Source organism: Rutilus rutilus, assembly GCF_951802725.1.
Source record: "Rutilus rutilus genome assembly, chromosome: 25".
Taxonomy (NCBI): domain Eukaryota; kingdom Metazoa; phylum Chordata; class Actinopteri; order Cypriniformes; family Leuciscidae; genus Rutilus; species Rutilus rutilus.
Window position 1 is genome coordinate 1,223,105 of NC_140229.1, and position 23,694 is coordinate 1,246,798.

Consider the following 23,694-nt stretch of genomic DNA (forward strand, 5'->3'; position numbering starts at 1 on the left):
TAGGAACAGCCTAGCATTGAGTTTTGCACGCACTTTTTCCCTCCATCATAAATGAGTTGCATCTCAGAGCGTGCTAAAATAAAGCATGGCCAGTCTCCTGCTACCAGGACTCTTTTCTTTTTTCTGTCACAAGCTTTAGTAATCATCATGAATTAGGTATAGACAGACAGAAAGATAGATAGACAGATTGACAGATAGACTGACAGACACACATATAGACAGATAGACTGACAGACACACATATAGACAGATAGACTGACAGATAGACAGACATAGAGATAGACAGACAGACTGACAGACAGACAGACATATAGATAGACAGACTGACAGACATACTGATAGACAGGTAGACAGACAGACAAATAGATAGACCGACAGACAGACAGACAGATAGAGAAATAGACAGGTAGATAGACAGACAGATTGACAGACATATAGATAGACAGACAGACAGAGAAATAGACAGGTAGACACAGACAGACAGTTAGATAGATAGAGAAATAGATAGGCAGACAGACAGACAGGTAGACACAGACAGACAGGTAGACAGAAAGAGATTGACAGAAAGATAGACAGAAAGATAGACAGAGACCGACTGACTGACTGACAGACAGACTGACATACATTTAGATAGACAGACAGATAGATAGAGAAATAGATAGACAGACAGACAGACAGGTAGACAGACAGACAAAGATATATAGATAGACAGATAGATAGACAGACAGATTGATAGACAGACATGCAGATAGAGAGGTAGAAAGACAGACAGATAGATAGACACAGAGACATACAGATAGATAGACAGGTAGACAGAAAGAGATTGACAGATTGACAGAAAGATAGACAGAGACCGACTGACTGACTGACTGACTGACTGACAGACAGACAGACATACAGATAGACAGATAGATAGACAGACTGACATACATTTAGATAGACAGACAGATAGATAGAGAAATAGACACAGACAGACAGATAGATAGAGAAATAGATAGACAGACAGACAGACAGGTAGATAGACAGGTAGACAGACAAAGATATATAGGTAGACAGACAGACAGAGAAATAGACAGGTAGACACAGACAGTTAGATAGATAAATAGATAGGCAGGCAGACAGACAGGTAGACAGAAAGAGATTGACAGATTGACAGAAAGATAGACAGAGACTGACTGACAGATAGACAGATAGATAGATAGATAGAGAAATAGACACAGACAGACAGACAGATAGAGAAATAGACACAGACAGACAGACAGATAGAGAAATAGATAGACAGAAAGATAGACAGAGACCGACTGACTGACAGACAGACTGACATACATTTAGATAGACAGACAGATAGATAGAGAAATAGACACAGACAGACAGACAGACAGACAGATATTTTCTAGGCCAAATCATTTTGTAAAATATATGTTTTGGATAAAATTAAGTGTTTAGTTTCGATACATTTGCTGTAGTTCCTTAAACTCCTGTAACTCCCACAGAGAGCCGGTCAGCACGTATAAATGTGCCCATTTTCAATGGGAAAGTGTCCAAGCAACAACCGCTCGGCAAGATCGCCCAGCAAGATTGCTCAAAACGTTGCCCTGTGTATCATCACCTTGAGTCTCTGCCAGCGCTTAAATCTCACTTTTTTGTCCCTTTTTAATAACGGCTTAATTGCACAAACTCCATGTCAATTATCACTAATTAGCTGATGGCTGGAGTTAAAAGAATGAAGAAAACCTCACAGATGAAGCGTAATGCAGTTTCTAGCACATGTGTGTGTGTGTGTGTGTGTGTGTGTGTGTGTGTGTGTGTGTGTGTGTGTGTGTGTGCAGCTTCTCCACAGCAGAACACAGTGAGTTTGAGTTATGCTGATTATATTGGCAGGGTCTTTGTCTTGTTAACGCTGTGATTAATGAGGAGTTTCTCAGTAGATCTCACAGCTAAACTAGTCTAAACCTTCACAAGAGTTTCTCCTGATGCATCAATAGAGAGAAAACACAGTAACACTTTACAGTAAGGTTCATTATTTAACATTAGTTAACATGAACTAAGAATGAACAATACTTCTTCAGCATTTATTCATCTTAGTTAATATTAATTTCAACATTAACAAAAACATTATTTAAATCAAACATTAGGTAATGCATTGTGAACTAACATGAACACACAATGAACAGCTGGATTTTTATTTACTAACATTAACAAAGATTAATAAATACAGTAACGAATGTATTGCTCATGGTTAGTTCATGTTAGTGTAAATACACTAGTAACTAATGTCAACTAATGAACCGAAAACACAAGCGTCTCTGAATCTCTGCAGTGTTAAGACACACACTGAAGCGCACGAGCTTCACCATGGCAACCACTGGGGGGTGTCGTTACCCAATGACCAGATCCTCTTAATCAAGCACTTCTCTCAATTACTCTAAAGAAAGAAAGTTCCTTAATGGTTCTTTAATGATATTAAAAGTTCAGTTTAGAAACACGCCTACCTAAAGAAGCCTTTAGTCTAACATGCTTTGTGTTGGAAACTCGACTGCAAAGAGATCATTGTTTTGAACATTGATGAGTGTGAGTGTGTGTGTATATATGTGTGTGTGTATGTGTATATATGTGTGTGTGTATGTGTGTAAACGTGTGAGTGTATGTACAGTATGTGTGTGTATACATGTTTGTGTGTAAACGTGTGTGTGTGTGTATGTACAGATGTGTGTGTGTATACGTGTGTGTGTGTGTATGTGTATATATGTGTGTGTGTGTATGTGTATAAACGTGTGAGTGTATGTACAGTATGTGTGTGTATACATGTTTGTGTGTAAACGTGTGTGTGTGTATGTACAGGTGTGTGTGTATACGTGTGTGTGTGTGTGTGTGTGTGTATACGTGTGTGTGTGTGTGTGTGTATGTGAGTATGTGTATATGTGTGTGTATGTGTATGTGTGTAAACGTGTGTGTGTGTGTGTGTGTGTGTGTGTGTGTGTGTGTGTGTGTGTGTGTGTGTGTGTACAGTGTGTGTGTGTGTGTGTATACGTGTGTGTATGTACAGTGTGTGTGTGTGTGTACGTGGGTGTGTGTGTGTGTGTGTTTGTATCCATGAGTGTGTGTATGTGAGTATGTGTATATGAGAATGTGTATATGTGTGTGTGTATGTGTGTAAACGTGTGTGTGTATGTACAGTATGTGTGTATACATGTGTGTGCAGGGCCGGAGTGGGGCCACTTTTCAGCCCGGGAGTTTCAGGCCCAGGACCGGCCCACTTTCTCCACGGTGGAATTCCAAATTAGCACTTTTTCCAAACTGGATAAATGAAGCAACAGGTCAGCTCTTACTATTGTGTAGTTTTTATCAATAACATGGTTCAACAAATAATGTAAAGGTTAAATAATAATTCACTTAAGCTGAGAAGTTAACAAAAAATATTCCACTATTCCTCAAGGATAGGTTGATAAATTAACAAAAGCAGAAAGAAAGAAAGAAAGAAAGAAAGAAAGAAAGAAAGAAAGAAAGAAAGAAAGAAAGAAAGAAAGAAAGAAAGAAGAAAGCATTTGAAATGTATCCCACTCTTCCACAAAGAGGCATATTGAACTAATTTCAATCAAAAAACGTGATACCTACTCTCAGATAAATGAGGCCTATGATTAATCAGATGCAAATAGAAATATAAAACTAGTCCTAATTGAAAGAAAACAAGTTGACAAAAAGATTGAATCCAATACTGGGTGATAATATAGTATAATGAGAGATTTATAAGCTATTTTTTGTAGGCTGGTCATTTTTTACCGGGAACACCACAAGTGTGACTATGTGCCATTTTGTACAAAATAAAAGTTTTTCAAAACAAATTTCCTGGTGAAAAATGAAAGTAGACTAGTGTGATCACCTGTGCACATTTTTTCATAGCTTGAGTTTTGTTATCATCAATATTAAATTGCATAACATTAGCAAAGTCTATGAATCGCCATGTATTGGGTGATACAAAAAGGCTAATATTTTAATAAAATTTTATATTTAGCTTGTGAATAGGTTGACAACGCTACAATAGTATTAGCCGAATAATTACGTTGCTAATGCTAATCATTACTATCTCTCTTTACCTGTTGCCACTTGTGTTTGTCCTCTTGAAAATAAATCTGTAAGCTTGGCACATTTGGCATCCTCCTCCAATGCCTTTCTTTTTTTCAAGCTGGCTTTTTCAGCCCCTCCTGGCCTCTTCCTCCCATCCATCCTCCCTGACGGTACCGTTACGGTAGGGCCGGCCCAGCTATCGATAGGCGCCGGCGGTGCCGGGTAGCCGGGTAGCCTACCTGAGAAAACGTTTTGGAAAAGACGGGCTATATGGACCCAACCAACTCTATGGGAGGGGAGGGGAGAACTCCCTCTTATGGTACAACCCATGCAGAGGCTGCGCGCTGCGGTGTCAGAATGCGGAACGTGTGTAGCCTAATGTAACTAACGTGACAAATGTGGAAAAATAAAATAAAATCCTCGACCGGCCCAAAAGTGAAGTGATTCTCAAGTGAACTCAAGTGATTTCTCCCGATTCTCCCGATTACCCACCCCGGGCCTGTGTGTGTGTGTGTGTGTGTAAACGTGTGTGTGTAAACGTGTGTGTGTGTTTGTATACATGAGTGTGTGTATGTGAGTATGTGTATATGTGTGGGTATTTGTATTTGTGTAAACGTGTGTATGTATGTACAGTATGTGTGTGTATACGTGTGTGTGTGTGTGTGTGTGTGTAAACGTGTGTGTGTGTATGTACAGTGTGTGTGTATACGTGTGTGTGTGTGTGTGTGTTTGTATACATGAGTGTGTGTATGTGAGTATGTGTATATGAGTATGTGTATATGTGTGTGTGTATGTACAGTATGTGTGTATACATGTGTGCGTGTGTGTGTTTGTATACATGAGTGTATGTACGTGTGTGTGTGTGTGTGTGTGTGTGTGTGTGTGCATACGTGTGTGTGTGTATATGTGTGTGTATACATTAGTGTGTGTGCATACATGTGTGTGTGTGTGTGTGTGTGTGTGTGTGTGTATGTGCGTGTATACATGTTTGTGTATATATGTGTGTGTGTATACATGTGTGTGTGTGTGTGTGTGTGCATATACGTGTGTGTGTGTGTGTGTGTGTGTGTATGTATACATGTGTGTGTATGTATACACGTGTATGTGTGTACATGAGTGTGTGTGTATCTGTGTGTGCATACATGTGTTTATGTGTGTGTGTGTGTATGTGTGTGCGCATACGTGTGTGTGTGTGTGTGTGTGTGTGTGTGTGTGTGTGTGTGTGTGTGTGTGTGCGCGCATATACGTGTGTGTGTGTGTGTGTGTGTGTGTGTGTGTATGTATACACGTGTATGTGTGTGTACATGAGTGTGTATGTATCTGTGTGTGCATACATGTGTGTTTGTGTGTGTGTGTGTGTATATATGTGTGTGTGTTTAATAGTCTGTGTTTGTTTTAATCAATGCGTGTACATTAGTTATCTATAGATGAGCTGTGACTCACGGAGCACTTGTTGGGCTTCTCCCCGGAGTGGACCCTCATGTGTATGAGCAGCTTGTAGCGCGCGTTGAAAGGCTTGTGTTTGCGCGGACACGCGGCCCAGAAGCAGGTGAAGTCCTCGCCCTTACGCTGGTCAACGTGAACCTTCTCGATGTGCTTGACCAGATCGTCCCGCGGGCCGAACACAGCACCACAGTCCAGCCAGCGACAGCAATGCCCTCCACTCGGGTCTTCATCTTCATCCTCCTCAAGCATTGAGGGAAGAACCACTGAGTTCTGAGTGTGAGATCCTCGAAAATGAGAGTTATATGGAGGTGGAGGACCTCGAGGAGGACTAGGCGTTCGGATTAAAGCGGAAAACTTGAGCTGTATTGAAGGCGAGTGTTTGTTTTGGATCTCATGAGCGGGTTGAAGTTGGTGCTCCACCACTAGATTAGTGAACTGATCTTCTATTCCCTCTAAATGCTGCATTCGGGAAGTCTCTGAGTCCGTTTGGACACACACACTCTTGTTTGTGTGTTTTCCATGGTTCGGATGAGGGATGCAACTTCCTCTGACTCCCAGAAAGTGTCCGCAAACATCCGATTGCAATGGCGAAGGAGTCCCTAGTGGGAAAAAAAAAAAGTAAACTTTATTGTATTGCTGAGTTAGTTGGGGACATTTAACTTAATATTCAACAATATTATTGCTCTGCCTGCATTGACACCATTATATGAGAACTGAACTGAGCTGGACGATGACATCACAGTTTTCTCCAGAGCGGCTATATATATAAATATAAATATCCTGCAGTCAGCATGAATGAATGTGTTTGGGATGCTCTGGATCGGCGTATACGACAGCGTGTTCCAGGTCCTGCCAATATCCAGCAACTTCACAAAGCCATTGAAGAGGAGTGGACCAACACGCCACAGGCCACAATCAACAAGCGCCGCTGACTTTAGACGAGGTTTCTCCTGGTCTGTGGCGGAATTGTTTTCTGAAACTGCAAAATAGCACCAGGGAACGTTTGTGCCGGAACACGCCTCCTCTTTTCGCTGAACCGCCCCCGGGAGTGCAAGTTCATTCCCTAATTTACCGACGTGCGTCTGTGGAGGGAAAAGTCCGCTGTGCGCGGGTGCAGAATAGGAATGATACATGATAACAGCTCCAAACACTGTTATTATGCAAATGAATGGCCAGAACACATTAAACATTTTCTGTTTTCTGTTAGAACGGTGTCGTGTTAGCGGCCCCTAAGTTAATAACTAATGATCTTTACAACGGAAGTGAATCAATCAAAACTAACTTTAGCTGCTGTAAAGCCAAAACAATCTGTTACTTTCATTTTCTATTATCACTGTAACACCGTGTCCTAACTACCAGTGACGCGCGATAAAAGGTTCTTCTCCATGTTAATCAGTGTGTGTCCTGACCGGCCGCGACGGCGACACGTGGCGATTCTATTTTAGAAACAGTTTCTATTTTTCTGTGACGTCGCGCTGGAACAACAAACACAAAGTGTGGCGATGATAATCTCAGGTGCTGTTTATGTGCTTTATTTAATGTTAAAAGCGTGTCATGTGACTCTGAACATCATCTAGTGCTCCAGCTTTGTGGCTGTAAAAGCAACAGTGGATAATTCACCTCAGATCTTCAAATTAAACAAATGGAAACAAGAACGTTCAAACTGTGAACAAACAAGTGTATTCTTTGACAAAGATTGTTTTAGTAACTCAGTAGCCTATGTGTTTTTAATAATGTTTAAATGGTGTAATACTTGTGAATTTGATTATGTCCATTTTATTTTGAGTGCCGTCAAGATTACTCTCTGGTGCCGCGAGACTCCGCCCACATGCTGTTCTGATTGGCATCTCGCAGTCGCGTCGCGTCTAGTGTCGACAGACAAATTATTTGTCGCTGGAATCTTATCGCGTCTGGTTAGGACACGGAGTAAAGCTGCTTTGAAACAATCTGTATTGTTAAAAGCGCTGTATAAATGAAGGTGACTTGACTGTCTGCGAGTATACTTAACATGTTTTCTTTTCTCCAGGGGTCGGACACGATGCCGGAGAGTTTCGAGACCCGATTATATACGCCACTAGCGAGGTCGGGGAGGTTCTGATGATGGAGTTGAGGTCGAGTCCGAGTCCGTCAGAGAGAGGAGATAAAGACAACGCTCTCTTCTTGGATCGGGACGAGAGACTGTGGTCCTCCTTGAAGAGGTAATGAGGGAGAGATGTGGGGTTGGAGAGGGGTTCTGGCACGAGGTTCAGATCCGCTGGTTCTGATGTGTGTGTGAGACCCAGAGGAGGCAGAACCCGGTACCCGTACGGCCAGTCCAGTTTACCGCTGCGGATCGACTGGGTCTCGGCGAGGCTGAGGGTCGTCGAGGCTAAAGACTCTCTGGACAGCAAACACCTGCAATAGATCGTGTCATTAATGTCTCCTCCAAATCTGTTATTTTAGTTTTATTCATATTTTGAATTAGCTTAAATTTTTTATATTCTTTGCTTTTGTCATTTTATTTTATTTATTTTTTCTAAATATTGCTATTTATTTTTAGTTTAGTTTAAGTCCCCCTGTGGGGTAAATCCAGCTTTTAATTTTGTTTATGTGTCTATGTGGTGTTTTTAATCTGCTTTAAGACAAAGCATGTGTAAGTTCATAAGTCGACACCATTGCTGAGTATTTCCTCCTTAAAACTGCAGTGAACCAAAGACAGTCTCAAACACACGCTTTGAAATCGCTGGTGTTTCTGACGTCACAAACTACCTTGTAACCAATCAGATCAACGTGTGATCGTCAACCAGTGGATCTCTGAGCTGAGGCGGGGCTCATTTGCATATTCATAGAACCGCGCATACTAAATGAGGCTAGGGTGTCGAGTTACAGTCAAGATATTTTAAGGCATGAAGAAATTTATTTCAAGGAAAAACGTTTAAATATGTAATTTTGGTGATCAAAGATGAGTTTTAAGGGATACAATTATTGATTACAGGGGGGCTTTAATATTTTGAATTAGCTTTTATATTTTTGGATGTTAATTTTAGTTAAATTTTTTAGTGCTTTTGTCATTTTATTTGTTTTAGTTTTTTTTATCTTGCTATATATTTTTATTTTATTTTAAGTTTTTGTCTGTTTTCAGTTAATAATTTTAGTGCTCCAACTTAAAACTTATTTCAGTTTATTGCCAAGGCAACATTTTAAATTTTGATTTGGTTTAAGGTTTTAACTAATATTTATATTTAATTGTTTAGCTTTATTTCGATAAACATAAATGTTTTTAATAGTTTTAGTTAACAATGACCCTGATTTATATATATATATATATATATATATATATACATACGTTGATTCTATTTTCATGTTTCTTAATAGTTGTGGTCATTTGCACTTTAATCTGTTTAAAACATTTGTTTACTTTATACATTTTTTTGTATTATTTTATAGCATTTAAATGTTAAAATGTCCTTTTGTTGTATGAAAAAAGTTAAACTTCACACTTAAGTGTCTACAACTTAATTCAATATGATGATAAAAGCTCTAGCAATTATCGCGGCATGAAAATATCTCCACATGCCTTTCCTGAAATTGACTGAAATTCAGGTTTTTATTTATGGAAAAATTTGTACATTTTATTTGGTTTAAGGTTTTTAACTAATATTTATAATTTATTGTTTAGCTTTATTTCGGTTAACAAAATGTTTTTAATAGTTTTAGTTAACAATAACCCTGATTTATATATATATGTTGTCGATTTCTTGTTTATGTGACTTTTGCAGTGCATTTCAGATTCAGAGAAGAAAGTCACAGAGCAACATGAATGTGAGTAAATCATGATGTGCCAAGTTTGAATATGTAGAAGCATAAATCAGATGAGATTTGAGAGCTTTGGCGGGGAAAATAAGAAGACTTGTATATTGATCTATTAGGCATATAGTGCAGAAGTCATATGGACGTTTGATGAGGTATTCTCTTTAAGGATATTTACCTGGCATCAGTGAAGGGAACGGCGAGTGAGTGAGGCGGGTTGTTTTGGGCTGAAGTCTGAGTGACGGATGGAGAAGCCGGACCCAGACTGTGGACCAGCATGGCGTTACTCGTCACCTGCAGGTTTGAGCCGCCGTACGGCCCAAAAACGTTTCTGTTCATCCCCAAAGACAAGTAACCTGAGAAAGAGTCATCAGACATTTATAACCCATGACTGAATGAAGATAATTCACGCTTGTATCATATAAAATCTTCTGTAAGAGTTCTGTAAAAGAGCGGAAAGTCCAGAAGTCACGTAATACTAAAGTTCAGACTGTCTGAATGAAATCTTGCCAATAAAGAGCAGGAAAAACTGGCAGTGAAAGACTCCAGCAGAGAACTAATCATCAAGCTGTGCCTTTCAGTCGATCAGAGGCTGTTCTGCCCTGGAGATATACTTATTCTGCTTCCTTGTACAGCATAGGCAAGGCTAGCTTATTTATATAGCACATTTCATACACTATGGTGATTCAAAGTGCTTTGCAGAAAGGAATTATAATAATCACAAAATAAAAGCAAGAAAAATTAAAACAGTTCTAAAAGAAATACATGAAAAAAGAAATGGGAAAAGGAAACAGAATGACTGGGAAGTAATGTGTAAAATGCAGTGGAAGACAACTTACTCACTAACTTGGAGAGAATTTGGATGGAAAAACATAATGAGATTTTTTTATTACCCCTGTTCAGAAAGCTCACCAAAACATGGGAACAGGGCGCTGGAGATTGTGTGGCGTAATCATTATCATATATTCCAGGCCTGCCCAAAAGCTGTACCCTTTTGGCAAGAGGCACACTGATGCTTAGAGAATATTTTCCAAACTAATATCCCTTATGATTTCTCACACATGTACAGTACTGTGCAAAAGTCTTAGGCATGTTAATATTAGGGTTGCATAATTCTGGGAATTTTCAAAGATGGAAACTTTCCATGGGAATTAATGGGAATTTAAGGGAATTAACAGGAATTTATGGGAATAAACGGGAATAAACTGAGAATTTTCAAAGTTGAGGGTTGGCTCTTCATAGGGAACTTAAATATAGTTGAGGAAAGTATATTTTAGCATAATCTTGACTAAAACAAACAGATGCCATTCAAATACACTTGAATATCCATGCCATTCCTCAATCACATGCACACAGCACACTGCTTACTGCATGGCTGAGACCACACCCCCTACTGGCACTGTGCATGCCTCATCACATGTACAGAAGCCCAAAGCACAAGACTATTGAAGGCACACATCTGAGCCTGTTGACTAAACAAAGTGAAGTAAGTTTTGATGATATTATGGGGAAATATATTTATTAAATGTTTAAATTGCAAATATCACATACAAATGTATTCATCTAGTAGATAGCAAGCTGATAAGTTAGATGCTAAATAAGCTAGCATAACTTTATTTACCACATAAGTAGGGCTGGGCGGTATGACAGTATATATTGTTACCGCGGAAGAAAATGTCAACCGTAACAGATTTTTTTATTCTGTGTATACCGCGACGTGTAAATAAGTAGGCGTGGTTAACTCACGTGCAGCGTGCATGAGACTGAGAAACTGATATTTGTCAAAGAAACATGAAGAATGACCAAGAGGATCCACAAAAGGAATTACGTTTTCAAAATTAACGTGATATTTTCAGGGGGAAGGTGCAGAAGTCAACTAGAGCAGTGCAGCACACTGAAAGTTTAGAGAGACGCACATGCTCGCAACGGGGCTTACTTGACAACAAGTTCATATATCAATATTCTAACGAATAGAAATAACCTTAAATAACGTATCTATCCGTCTCTTATGTGTACAGTTACTTTCAGAGTGGACGTGCAAGCGGTTGCCGTGGTAATGAATATTTCCAAAATTCCCCAGCTTAACTTCCCATGGAAATTTACCGTAAACTTTCCGGAAATTTACCGGAAATTTTCCACCCCTTTGCAACCCTAGTTAATATCCCCCCAAAAAAATGGTTTTAAGTCAGTTATTTCTATCTTTTGCTGTAGTGTGTCAGTAGGAAATATCAGTTTACATTTCCAAACATTCTTTTTGCCATTAATTGTAATAATCCAGTGAGATTTGTGTATGCACAAGGAGTCTGACAACAGCCGGTATGATCTGATCTCACCATCATCGAGTCCGTCTGTGATTACATGAAGAAACAGAAGAAACTGAGACAGACTAAATCCAGAAGAACTGCGGGAACGTCTCCGAGACGCTTGAAGAAACCTTCCTGCAAAGCTACAGGACTGTGAAAAGCACTGGCACTTGTGTTAAAATGCTGTAAAGTGAGAATGCTTTCAAAAATAAAATCACAAATTTAATTTATTTATGATTTAACTTCTGTTAACTAATTCAAATCAATATATGGTGTAACGACCCGTTGTGTTTAAAACGGCTTTTGTCCAGGTACACTTGCGCATAATTTTTCAGGGAGCTTTGCAGGAAGGTTTCTTCAAGCGTCTCGGAGACGTTCCCGCAGTTCTTCTGGATTTAGTTTCTTCATGTAATCACAGACGGACTCGATGATGGTGAGATCAGATCATACCGGCTGTTGTCAGACTCCTTGTGCATACACAAATCTCACTGGATTATTACAATTAATGGCCAAAAGAATGTTTGGAAATGTAAACTGATATTTCCTACTGACACACTACAGCAAAAGATATAAATAACTGACTTAAAACCATTTTTTGGGGGGAATATTAACATGCCTAAGACTTTTGCACAGTACTGTACCTTGGTCTGGAAACCCCAAATCTGACTTAAACTGCAGATAAGTGCCTGTTTAGGATTCTGTTATTGTCAGCCAGAAAGGCCCTGACAAGAAAATGGCTTCAACCAGAACTACCGGGCACTGAGGAATGGTACAACACTACATGCCAAATATATATAATGGAGAGACTCGCTATGACCTTAAGATTAGAAAAGGAGAAATGTATTGGTCTATGGTCTAAGTGGATTGAGTGTATAAGAGCAATAAGACTGGATCTTGTCAGCGAGGGCAGACGACACGGGGTTGGGAAGGGAGTGGACAACATGAGAGAGAGGATTGAAACAAACTGTAGTTTGTTTTGTAGTTTGTTTGTGGTTTTGTGTAAATGAAGCACTATATGAGATTTTATCCACTTGTACCATAGTTTTTTTTTGTTTTTTTATTGTGTTTTTGTCGACATGCAATCACAAAAAGGTCAACATGTATGTGAGGCAATATAAAATACTAATCTTTTGTTTTCAGACCAAATGTTATGTTTGGAAAAGTGTGTAATTAATAAGCATAAGTCACACTTTATTCCTGTTTTTGAGTTATTATGCAAGTGTGTCTTTCGCAGATAAATGTCAGGAAAGTTTGCCTCCAATGTATATTGTCAAATGTGCAAGATCTTTATAATAAAAAAAAAGTAAAAAAAAAAAAAAAAAGAGATATGATACAGTTATAAAATGAATTAAAAGAGTAAAAATATGATACATGGATAAACTTCTCATCTGGAAATACACCAGTGTATCATATTTTTCAGAACTCCCAGTTTTACTCTGAGATTTTCCCCTGGCGATTACACTGTGTCTGTGGCGTTCTTTCGCCGCCTGAGAAATCTATTGGACGTCTCCGATGGACCTGATGATTTTCCCCTAAAGTCGGACAGGAGGAGCTCTGGGACTCACGGGGTAACCTCGGGTTCACGGACCCATCAGTCCAAACCCCAAAAACCCATAAAGAACAATAATTGGTCTGTTCGGATGCGTATCCTGATTACTCCCCAGATAACAAATACATGCTCTAACACCGCGTGTCCACCAAAGCATTTTTAGCCAGCTAAAAACGCTAGGCGCTCTTCTCAAAACGCTAGTTGCTCTGCTGAAAACACTAGACGCTCTTCTCAAAACGCTAGCCGCTCTGCTGAAAACGCTAGGCGCTCTGCTGAAACGCAAGGTGCTCTGCTGAAAACGCTAGCCGCTCTGCTGAAACGCTAGCCACTCTGCTGAAAACACTAGACGCTCTGCTAAAAACGCTAGACGCTCTGCTAAAAACGCTAGGCGCTCTTGTCAAAACGCTAGCCGCTCTGCTGAAACGCTAGCCGCTCTGCTGAAACGCTAGCCGCTCTGCTGAAACGCTAGGCGCTCTGCTGAAAACGCTAGGCGCTCTGCTGAAACGCTAGGCGCTCTGCTGAAAACGCTAGGCGCTCTGCTGAAAACGCTAGGTGCTCTGCTGAAAACGCTAGGCGCTCTGCTTAAACGCTAGGCGCTCTGCTGAAAACGCTAGGAGCTCTGCTGAAAACGCTAGGCGCTCCGCTGAAACGCTAGGCGCTCTGCTGAAAACGCTAGGCGCTCTGCTGAAACGCTAGACGCTCTGCGGAAAACACTAGACGCTCTGCTAAAAACGCTAGGCGCTCTTCTCAAAACGCTAGCCACTCTGCTGAAAACGCTAGGCGCTCTGCTGAAACGCAAGGCGCTCTGCTGAAAACGCTAGCCGCTCTGCTGAAACGCTAGGCGCTCTGCTGAAAACGCTAGCCGCTCTGCTGGAACGCTAGGCGCTCTGCTGAAAACGCTAGGAGCTCTGCTGAAAACGCTAGGCGCTCCGCTGAAACGCTAGGCGCTCTTCTCAAAACGCTAGTCGCTCTGCTGAAACGCTAGGCGCTCTGCGGAAAACACTAGACGCTCTGCTAAAAACGCTAGGCGCTCTTCTCAAAACGCTAGCCGCTCTGCTGAAAACGCTAGGCGCTCTGCTGAAACGCAAGGCGCTCTGCTGAAAACGCTAGCCGCTCTGCTGAAACGCTAGGCGCTCTGCTGAAAACGCTAGCCGCTCTGCTGGAACGCTAGGCGCTCTGCTGAAAACGCTAGGCGCTCTGCTGAAAACGCTAGGCGCTCTGCTGAAAACGCTAGGCGCTCTGCTGAAAACGCTAGGCGCTCTGCTGAAACGCTAGGCGCTCTGCTGAAAACGCTAGCCGCTCTGCTGAAACGCTAGGCGCTCTGCTGAAAACGCTAGGCGCTCCGCTGAAACGCTAGGCGCTCCGCTGAAACGCTAGGCGCTCCGCTAAAAAACGCTAGGCGCTCAGCTGAGAACGCTAGGCGCTCTGCTGAAACGCTAGGCGATCTGCTGAAACGCTAGGAGCTCTGCTGAAACGCTAGGCGCTCTGCTGAAAACGCTAGGAGCTCTGCTGAAACGCTAGGCGCTCTGCTGAAAACGCTAGGTGCTCTGCTGAAAACGCTAGGCGCTCTGCTGAAACGCTAGGCGCTCTGCTGAAATGCTAGGTGCTCTGCTGAAAACGCTAGGCGCTCCGCTGAAACGCTAGGCGCTCTGCTGAAACGCTAGGCGCTCTGCTGAAAACGCTAGGTGCTCTGCTGAAACGCTAGGCGCTCCGCTGAAACGCTAGGCGCTCTGCTGAAACGCTAGGCGCTCTGCTGAAAACGCTAGGCGCTCTGCTGAAACGCTAGGCGATCTGCTGAAATGCTAGGTGCTCTGCTGAAAACGCTAGGCGCTCCGCTGAAACGCTAGGAGCTCTGCTGAAACGCTAGGCGCTCTGCTGAAAACGCTAGGTGCTCTGCTGAAAACGCTAGGCGCTCTGCTGAAACGCTAGGCGCTCTGCTGAAATGCTAGGTGCTCTGCTGAAAACGCTAGGCGCTCCGCTGAAACGCTAGGCGCTCTGCTGAAACGCTAGGCGCTCTGCTGAAAACGCTAGGTGCTCTGCTGAAAACGCTAGGCGCTCTGGCGCTCAAAGCGCAGCATTTTTTTCAGTTGAGGCGCTTTGCTTGTTATGATACGGAATTTCCGTGAAAGTGTTACTAGTATCTCATTTCACACATATTTTGTTTCTGTGTTGATTCTATATTAAAATGTCGATACAATGTAACGTATTTTCTCTGGCTCTTGTTTTAAATGATTTTGTTCCGTTATTATGCGTGTTGTTGTCGTCTGTTGACGTTGTACAAGCAGAATGTGGCGGTTGGTCGGTGTGGTATTAGTCCCGCCCCTCCTCCACTGTGATTGGACGGTTGGGTAAAAAGTGACAGTGATGAGCGCTGCGTTTTACCCAAAGTTGAACATTCTGCAACTCTTGGCGACCTGTAAAACACACCGAACGTTCAGCGCTTCAGCATAAAAAAACCGCTCATGGCGTTTTAAAAACGCGGCGTTCCCATTGAAAACAATTGGAAAAATACGCCAGCCGCGTGAAAAAATGCTTTGGTGGACACAGGGCCTAACAAATTAAGTTCCCATTAAGTTGTGATGTTCTGAAAATGTCCAGTTCTTAAATGTTTTAAAATGTTTCAACCGTTAAAGGTGCTGTATGTAGGATCCAGCGGCCTCTAGCGGTGATGTTTCAGATTGCAACAACAGCGCTCGTGCTCGTGAAAAGCAATAAAGTTACAACTGTAGTCTTTCACATCAGATAACGTTAGCAAATGGTCGGCGTTAGCTGGCGAACTAATGATGTCTAACTTGAGCCAACTAAAGCACAAAATCACAATATATTTTACATGCTTTGAAGTATTGTTAGCTTACCTGTCCAAAAGGATGAAAGCCAACTCAGGGTCTGTTTTTATACCTAAAACAAAGCGGAGGTCTCTCCATAATTCAAACGCTCTGCCAATGTTGATCCGTGTTTTCGTCCTGAGTCGATCCGATTGACGTTTGGCCTGACGAGCTTCAGCAGATACATTTTTTTTTTTTTTTTTTTTTTTGGAGTTTGTGTTGGAGTCTGTGTTGTGCTGGAGGCAGGTCGTTTTTTGGTGTTATCAGACTCCGTGTCGTTAGCTGCAGTGCCGTCGCAATAGACTGTATATATAAAACAGAGAGGCTCGGGAGCGCGCATGCACGTCACATCCGGTGGATTTCGCAGAAAATCCGACCCGGAGACTTCACATAAAAATAGGAATACTGGCCTTCAGAGGTAATAGCAAAACGCGAAAAGTGGATCATTGTAATGTGTGATTACAACCCCTTCACAGACGGGCAATAAAAAAAGGATTCATTTTATAAATAAAGTTACATACAGCACCTTTAAGTGAACATTCCATTCTTCACACGTTATGGAAATGTTACTTTTAAATGTTCTCTGAACATTCCGAAACAAGTTCATTTAAAAAACGTCATCCAACTAAATGTTTCAGGTAAAAACTTTCCATGAATAACGTATAAATAATGTTTTTGTGCTAACGTTTCGAGAACATTATTACAGACCAGATAACGTGGAACGAACGTTCTATTAACGTTGCTGGAAGAACGTTTGTTCATAACTTTTGCCTTCTGAGAATATTTCCTTGTTCCTGCTTATTCAACCTTCGTGGAAGAAACTGTTTTATTGTTTTCCTGTTGTAGATTAGAAGCAACTTCACCAGAATGTCTTAAGTTTGCAAATTACACATAAAGAATGCCGATATTTCAAGATCGTTTGCAAAGCACATGAGAATAAAGATGGCCTCTGCTGTCTTCTCATGCTTAGCAGATTTATATATTGAGTTGAATATTGCAAAGTTGTGCATGAAAGTCATCATTAAAGGGAAGTTGTGCTAGTCGTTTCTTCCCTATTGTGCCGTATATCTGAGTGAAACGCTTCTGGAACAAGAACAAACGTGGGCGGCGCTTGTTTTTGTCTGTGGGGAATTGATTGGATGGTTGTGTTTTTTTGTTACTGGTGGATCTCATGTGAGTGACAGGTTGTGCACGGGATAAATCATTTATTATAAATACTTCAACATTCCATAAAATAAAAAAAAGAATTGTCCATTTTGATTTCATGGTGACTTTAAATGTTGCCAAAGTAATTTTATAACAGGTATATATTATGAGCATCAACAATACTGGGTTACAAATCACAAATCAATCTGTAATTTTCAGCTATCAATTATTTTTGTACAGCAAACTCAACTTTAATTTAAACAATGAACATTTTTTATAATTATTTACTGGAGCTTTTTGTGATATTTCCGTCCTCTATCAAACAGAAACACATGAATAGTCATGGAATTCCTATAAGCCAGAGAAGCGTTTCTGCTCTGTTAAGTACTAACGAGTTTCTCTGTCTCTGCTTTGGTTCCATGGCTCATTTAGGTACAAGTTTCTGCTTGGTTAATCATCAAAAATATGAGAGCGAGGGTTTGGGGGAGAAGACGTGGTCGGAGCTGCTGGACGGTACTGAAATGAAATATATCAACCAGTGTGTAAATCTGTGTTTTTTGGGGAGGACGAGGCCAAATGAGTCACTATATCTCAATAAAACAAGGCAGGTTTATGATTATGACACTATCAATAACAGCTCACATCAACTAAATCAAAATTGAACTAAAATGACACTTCTGTAGAGCTGCTTATAGCAGAATCTGAATCTGAATTGATATTGAAACTGTCATTTTTTTCTTGTTTATTACTGTGAAGCTGCTTTAAAACGATCTGTATTGTATAAAGCGCTTCAGAAATAAATATGTCTTGACTTCAAGTCAACATGAAAATGTTAGGGATGCACGATATATCGGCCACCATATCGGTGTCAGCCGATATATATTCATTTTTGATGTTATCGGCTCAATAAGAAAATGTGGCCGTTGTATTAAAACCAATAAATAATGGATTATTTCCTTCAGCTGAGACTCTTCAGAATTTCTCTTGAAATATGATTGAAATCACTAAATCACTAATCAGAAAATTATAATGAGAACATCATAATTGTGTGCTTGTGACGTGGATTTTAATGGTGAGACTTTTGTTTTTGTAATCAGGCCCTCAAAAATTATATAAAAATTTGGATTTAGATTTATCGCCCGATATATCGGTTATCGGCCTTACAAATATAAAGAAGTATTGGCCAATATTTTCACAACGGTGCATCCCAAGAAAACGTGTTCCAACTCACTTTTCTTCATGATTTTACTAATGATTAATTGATTTAATGGTGAAAATGTCTCTATATCGGGCATCGATGATGTCGGCAGGAGGAAAGTCATTTCAAAGCACACCAGAAGTGTAAGTTAAGAAAGTAAATGGGTTTCATGTTGACTTTATTAACCTGTATTATATACATAGGACTTCCAAGTCCACTTGTGATGAAATGCCTGTTATATCTGACAGTGCGAGAGGAATTGAAGGCTGGAAGTGCTATTTAAATGTGAGTGGGGATGTTGGATTGTCCGTTATCTAATTCAAAGCATCATGTCTGGTGTTGTGGCTCACTGGGCTGAGCAGGGATGGAGATACGGCCTATTTCATCCTCACTGTGGAGGTGTCCCTCTTAAATTATGAACATCGCCTGCACTTTCATGTGGAAGCTCATTTCTGCCACGGAATAAAAAAATAAAAGGTAAACTGTGGTAAAAATTTTTAAAAGATAATTGTGACTTTTTCCTCACAATTCCAAGAAAAAAAGTCATAATTGTGAGATATAAAAAAAAGTTGCAATTACCTTTTTTATTTTTTATTCCATGGCAGACCCCCCCCCCCCCCCCCCTTACATTGTAGATGTAAACTCAGAATTGCAAGATGTAATCTCTCAATTAAACGTTTATAACTTGCAATTGCGAGATATAAACTTGCACATATGAGAAAAAAAAATCTGAATTGTGAAGTAAAAAGACAAAATTACCTTTTTATACTGTTGCGAAAACAAAACAATTGCGAGATGCAAACTCAAAATACAGCAAAAAAAGTGTGAATTGCGAGATGTCAACTAAATTATGAGTTTAAATCTTGCAATTAAGAGATATAAACTCGTATTTTTTTATTCTGTGGCGAAAACAAAAAATAACAGAATTGCCAGATGTAAACTTGCAAATGCAAGAAAACTGGGCATAATTACCTTTATTTATTTTTATTCCATGGAAAAGAAGGAAAAAAACAATTGAGAAACATAAACACAGAATTCTGTGAACTAGCAATTATGAGGAAAAAAGTCTGAATTATGAGATAAAAAGTTTCTTAAATAATTTCAAAGCCACTGAACACGCCAGGATATTCTGTCACAGCAAATTCTATGCCTTTAAACCTGAGATGTTTATCCTTGATTTTTTTCTTACCATTGTCCGTGCAGCTGGGTCGAACAGATTGTTTGGAAGAGGATGCTGGGAGTGAAAGCGACGGAGCTTGATGACGTGACGACTGTGGAAAGCCCAACTTCCCATTGATCAGCACCTGCCGGCGCAGACTGAGGGCCGAGCTTCCAGAGGTGGAGTCGGGATGGAGTGATGGGGAAGAGGAGTGACCCGTGTGGATCCTCAGCTGAGGTACCTGAGCCATACTGCAGGGAGAAACCATCAGATTACAGCCTTTCCCGTTCATGTCCGTCACTGCTCCGATGGGGCGGCACAAAACATCATCTTCAGATTTATATGTCAGTCACCTGATGAACATGAAGCCTAGTCAGATTTCCATAGGTCACCATTGTCACCATCTAAAACGCAACCGCTCTGATGTTTTACCGCAGGACAGCAAATGTGAGTAAATTCTGTGATATCTGCAGGACTGTGATATGAAGAGTGTGTGAAGTAACATATTTTAGCAACTGTGTGAAAGTGAATCGCACATAACAGGCACAATACTGGTATAAACACAAATATATTTTGGTACAATATGCGTCACATGACTAAACTTACGTCATCGTTTTTAAATACATCCGTTTTGACCGTCCACACTACAACACGGAAACGGCGTTTTCAAATTTATCCACTTTGGAGAGTGTTTTCAAAAAGCATAGTTTTCATTAATAAAATTAATTAATATTAATAAACAGGACTGAAGGCCAAAACACTAACTTTACCACAGAAGGTCAAAACGCATCTAAATATACCATGGTATGGATACCATCATTGTAAGGGAATTACATGAACTACAGCAAAGTTACAAGTGACTAGTTGGATAAGTAGTCGGACTAAGCGGAAGTCGTCATACTTGGCTAAACTAAATATATATGTATATATATTTATTTATTTAATAAATATATTTTTGTTTACCCATTTGCTCACATAGCAAAAGAAAAACTCCATGATAGTGTTTCACAACTTTCAAAAAGAGGGAAAAAAATAGAGAGAGATTTATAATTGCAGTCAGAAGAGAGAAACTTTACTGTCACTCACACAGCCGCTGTATTAGAAACACCCTCACAACAGTGTTAAATAGTTAATATAATACAATACAATGTATAATGTTATAAATGTAAAAAATATAGATAGATATATATATATATATATATATATATAAAAAAAACTGCAGGATTTGCGATGTCGATGACCGTTAAAAAGCTTTATCAGTCTGAAAAGTCCATTGAAGATTTCGTTTTATAAGTTGTTCGGTTTGCAATAAATGTTATTACATTATTACGATTAATTTTCTTACATCATTAGAAATAGCCTAATAAAATCAATAATGTAAAATAAACGCATTTTGATGACAAACCGAAATCACGCTTTCACGATATCATCCCTGAAGCCGCCAAAACCTCAACCGTCTCTCTTCGCGCGCAAAATCATTTGAAATTTATTTAACTCTTTTTATTTTAAATTAAAATGAGAGCGACACACTTTACAGTAGTTGATGAAACACGTCAGTTTGGCGTGTCCTGACTCCCACTGTGTTGGTAAACTCACCTGTTAAAGTCTCCTCATGACACCTTTATAAAATAAACCAGTTCAGTCGATCTTCTGCCGCGGTGACGTCATCATCGATCGGGATCGATCTCGGCGAGTTTCATCGGAGTTTTCGCGTGTTTAAAGTGTGTTCATGTTGAGTGAATGTGATTGTGATTGTGAGCTGCGGCTGCCGCTGTTGTGTGTGGGTTGGTGATGGTTGTCATGGGCGGGTAGATCAGACTCATTTTGCCCTTTTGCCCCACAAAACCTCCATCATGTGAATGTTTGGCATCATTACATCATCAGCACGCTTCTTAAGCACCATATTTGGATTCGTTTGCGATCAACGCGCGTTATTTATGAGCAATAATTAAACAAGTGTTTGCCTACTGTAACTTGTTTAATAACTTTCGGGAAGATTTTTCATTATGCATTTATATATTCATGCAATGCACAACATACTTAAACTAGAATGCAAAACTGATTTGAATGATAGTTGTTCTCTTTTGATGTCTAGTTTCGATTAGTTTTGTAATGCATCTCAAAAGACCTTGTGTTTGTCTTTTGGCTTGAATGTAAATGCTTCTAGTACAATTTATTTTAATAAAGCATCAAAATGAATTGGTTACACTTACAACATTGGTTACAATAATTAGTTAGTGCATTAGCTAATATTGAGCAATATTTTATAAAACATTTATACCTAGTGGAAATATAATGTTAGTTCACAGTGCATTAACTACTATATAATGCATCAAAAGTTGTATGCTAACAGTAGTAAATGCTGTGATTAACATTAACTAAGATTGAATAATGCTGTAGATTAGAAGTATTGTTCATTGTTAGTTCATGTTAACTAATGTAAACCTAATTGTAAAGTGTTACCGAGTCACCCAGAGTCTTGCTGTTTTTCAATGAGCAATTCTTAAACTTTTCTACCTGTTCCCCCAAATCCACCTGAGCTGGTCTGATGGGGTTTTGCACTGTGTTTGATACCTGTGTGTTTCCGGTCCAGACTCATTGTGCTGCACTTTCACTGGCACTTTGAGTGTTTGCTCAGTGAGTTCTGCTGCTTGTTCTCATGGCAACATGGTTGTTTATTCTACAGGAGACTTGAGCGAACGCAACGTCTAATAAAAGCCCTGTATTATTACATGATTCAAATGGAGATGCAGTTGGTCTGGATGTATTGTGTGTTCAGGGTGACCAAACGTGAATTAAATGCTGGCCTCTAGTGGAAATCACAGGGCAGAAGTGACTGTAAGATGTGAAAAGTGTGTTTACTGACTCCTAACAGGCCTGATTCACTCACTGCCTTCATTATATTCTAATTATGGGTTTGTGTTTTGCTCTATTATAATCTGTTCACACTAATGCAGAGCTGAGACGGGACTGTCAAACAGTCATTAGGTGCAACTAGACTTTTGAAAGGGTTTATTATAAACCCAATATGGGCCGATACCAGTGTTAACTAAATCTATTGAAATGGAGGTTTTCATTAATTGAAATAAAGCTGAAATAAAACAAAATTAGTAATGCAGATGATACAATAAAATGAGTAATGCAATGGCAACTAACTAAAATAACATGTTTTAATTTTGAATTATTAAAACTGAAATAAAAATAGAAATATAAAAACGGCAAATGGCAAAAGCACAAAGCAAAATGATTAAAACTTTAACTAAAATTAAAATTAAAATATACACTACAGTACTAAAATTAACATATACTAAAATGGCACTGGCCTTAATGTAATGCTTAAATTAAAGTATCACTTATTTGCTATAATAATACTTTACGAAATTCACCCCCCCCCCCCCCCCCCCCCACCCCCCAAAATAATTTAGGCTTTTGGTGGGTGCACATATTGAACTAAATTATTCTCAAATTTATCAATGCCATGTGACTTGCATTGCATTATTTAGCCATTATAATGCTGGTATATTTTTAATTGCATTATTATAATGCTGATATATTTTTAATTGCATTATGTATCCAAAATGTTGCACTGTTTAGCATGTGTACAACAGTTGCAAAAGGTTTTTCACAGATCTGAAACAAACTACTGTAAAAAAAAAAGAAGGGATTTTACAGTGAAGAACCTTCAATCTTTCAGTGATCAGTTCTTAAAATGGCAATTTTATCTCAGTGTGAAGAACATTTTAAAATGTTAAATGTGCAAATGTCTTCAAATGTCCTCCAGTTGAAAGCCTGTGATGTGCTGGAGATGTTGCTGGTGCTTGTTTCTCCAGCAGAGGGCAGTGGAAGAACACACACCACAATGTTTTCATCTGAATTCATTTCCATATTTAAAAAAGAAGCATCAAATCACCTTGTCAATCTATGTGTGTTTCATGAGAAAGGAGTTTTGTAATAGCAGGTCTAGCACACATGTTGAACAGCATATGACCCGTTATATGATTAATGTCACGCTCTGCTAGATTCATTAGAGAGCAGGAATTATTCCTGTCATCATTTACATTAAGCCGTTCAGTATTCAAACACAATGGGTGTTTATGAAGAGCCGGAATGCAAATGTCCATGAAAACCCTTACTCAATAAGTCACAGACATACAGACGAAGGTGCTTCGCATTGACCTCTCGGATCATGTGCTGCATCTAAAGGTTTCTTCATG

General features: G+C 39.7%; 1 protein-coding gene across 1 annotated transcript in view; it reads right to left on the reverse strand.

Moving 5' to 3' along the window:
• The window catches only part of glis3 (GLIS family zinc finger 3), a gene marked incomplete at its 5' end in the record, with an annotated part of 44,525 nt that extends 24,753 nt beyond the window's left edge, over positions 1-19,772 (reverse strand). The window contains 4 exons of the mRNA XM_084401140.1: positions 5,509-6,110; positions 7,547-7,905; positions 9,479-9,656; positions 19,511-19,772. Coding sequence (XP_084257266.1) covers positions 5,509-6,110; positions 7,547-7,905; positions 9,479-9,656; positions 19,511-19,772 — 1,401 coding nt within the window. The remainder of the gene's footprint in view (positions 1-5,508; positions 6,111-7,546; positions 7,906-9,478; positions 9,657-19,510) is intronic.
• Positions 19,773-23,694: the final 3,922 nt, after the last annotated feature.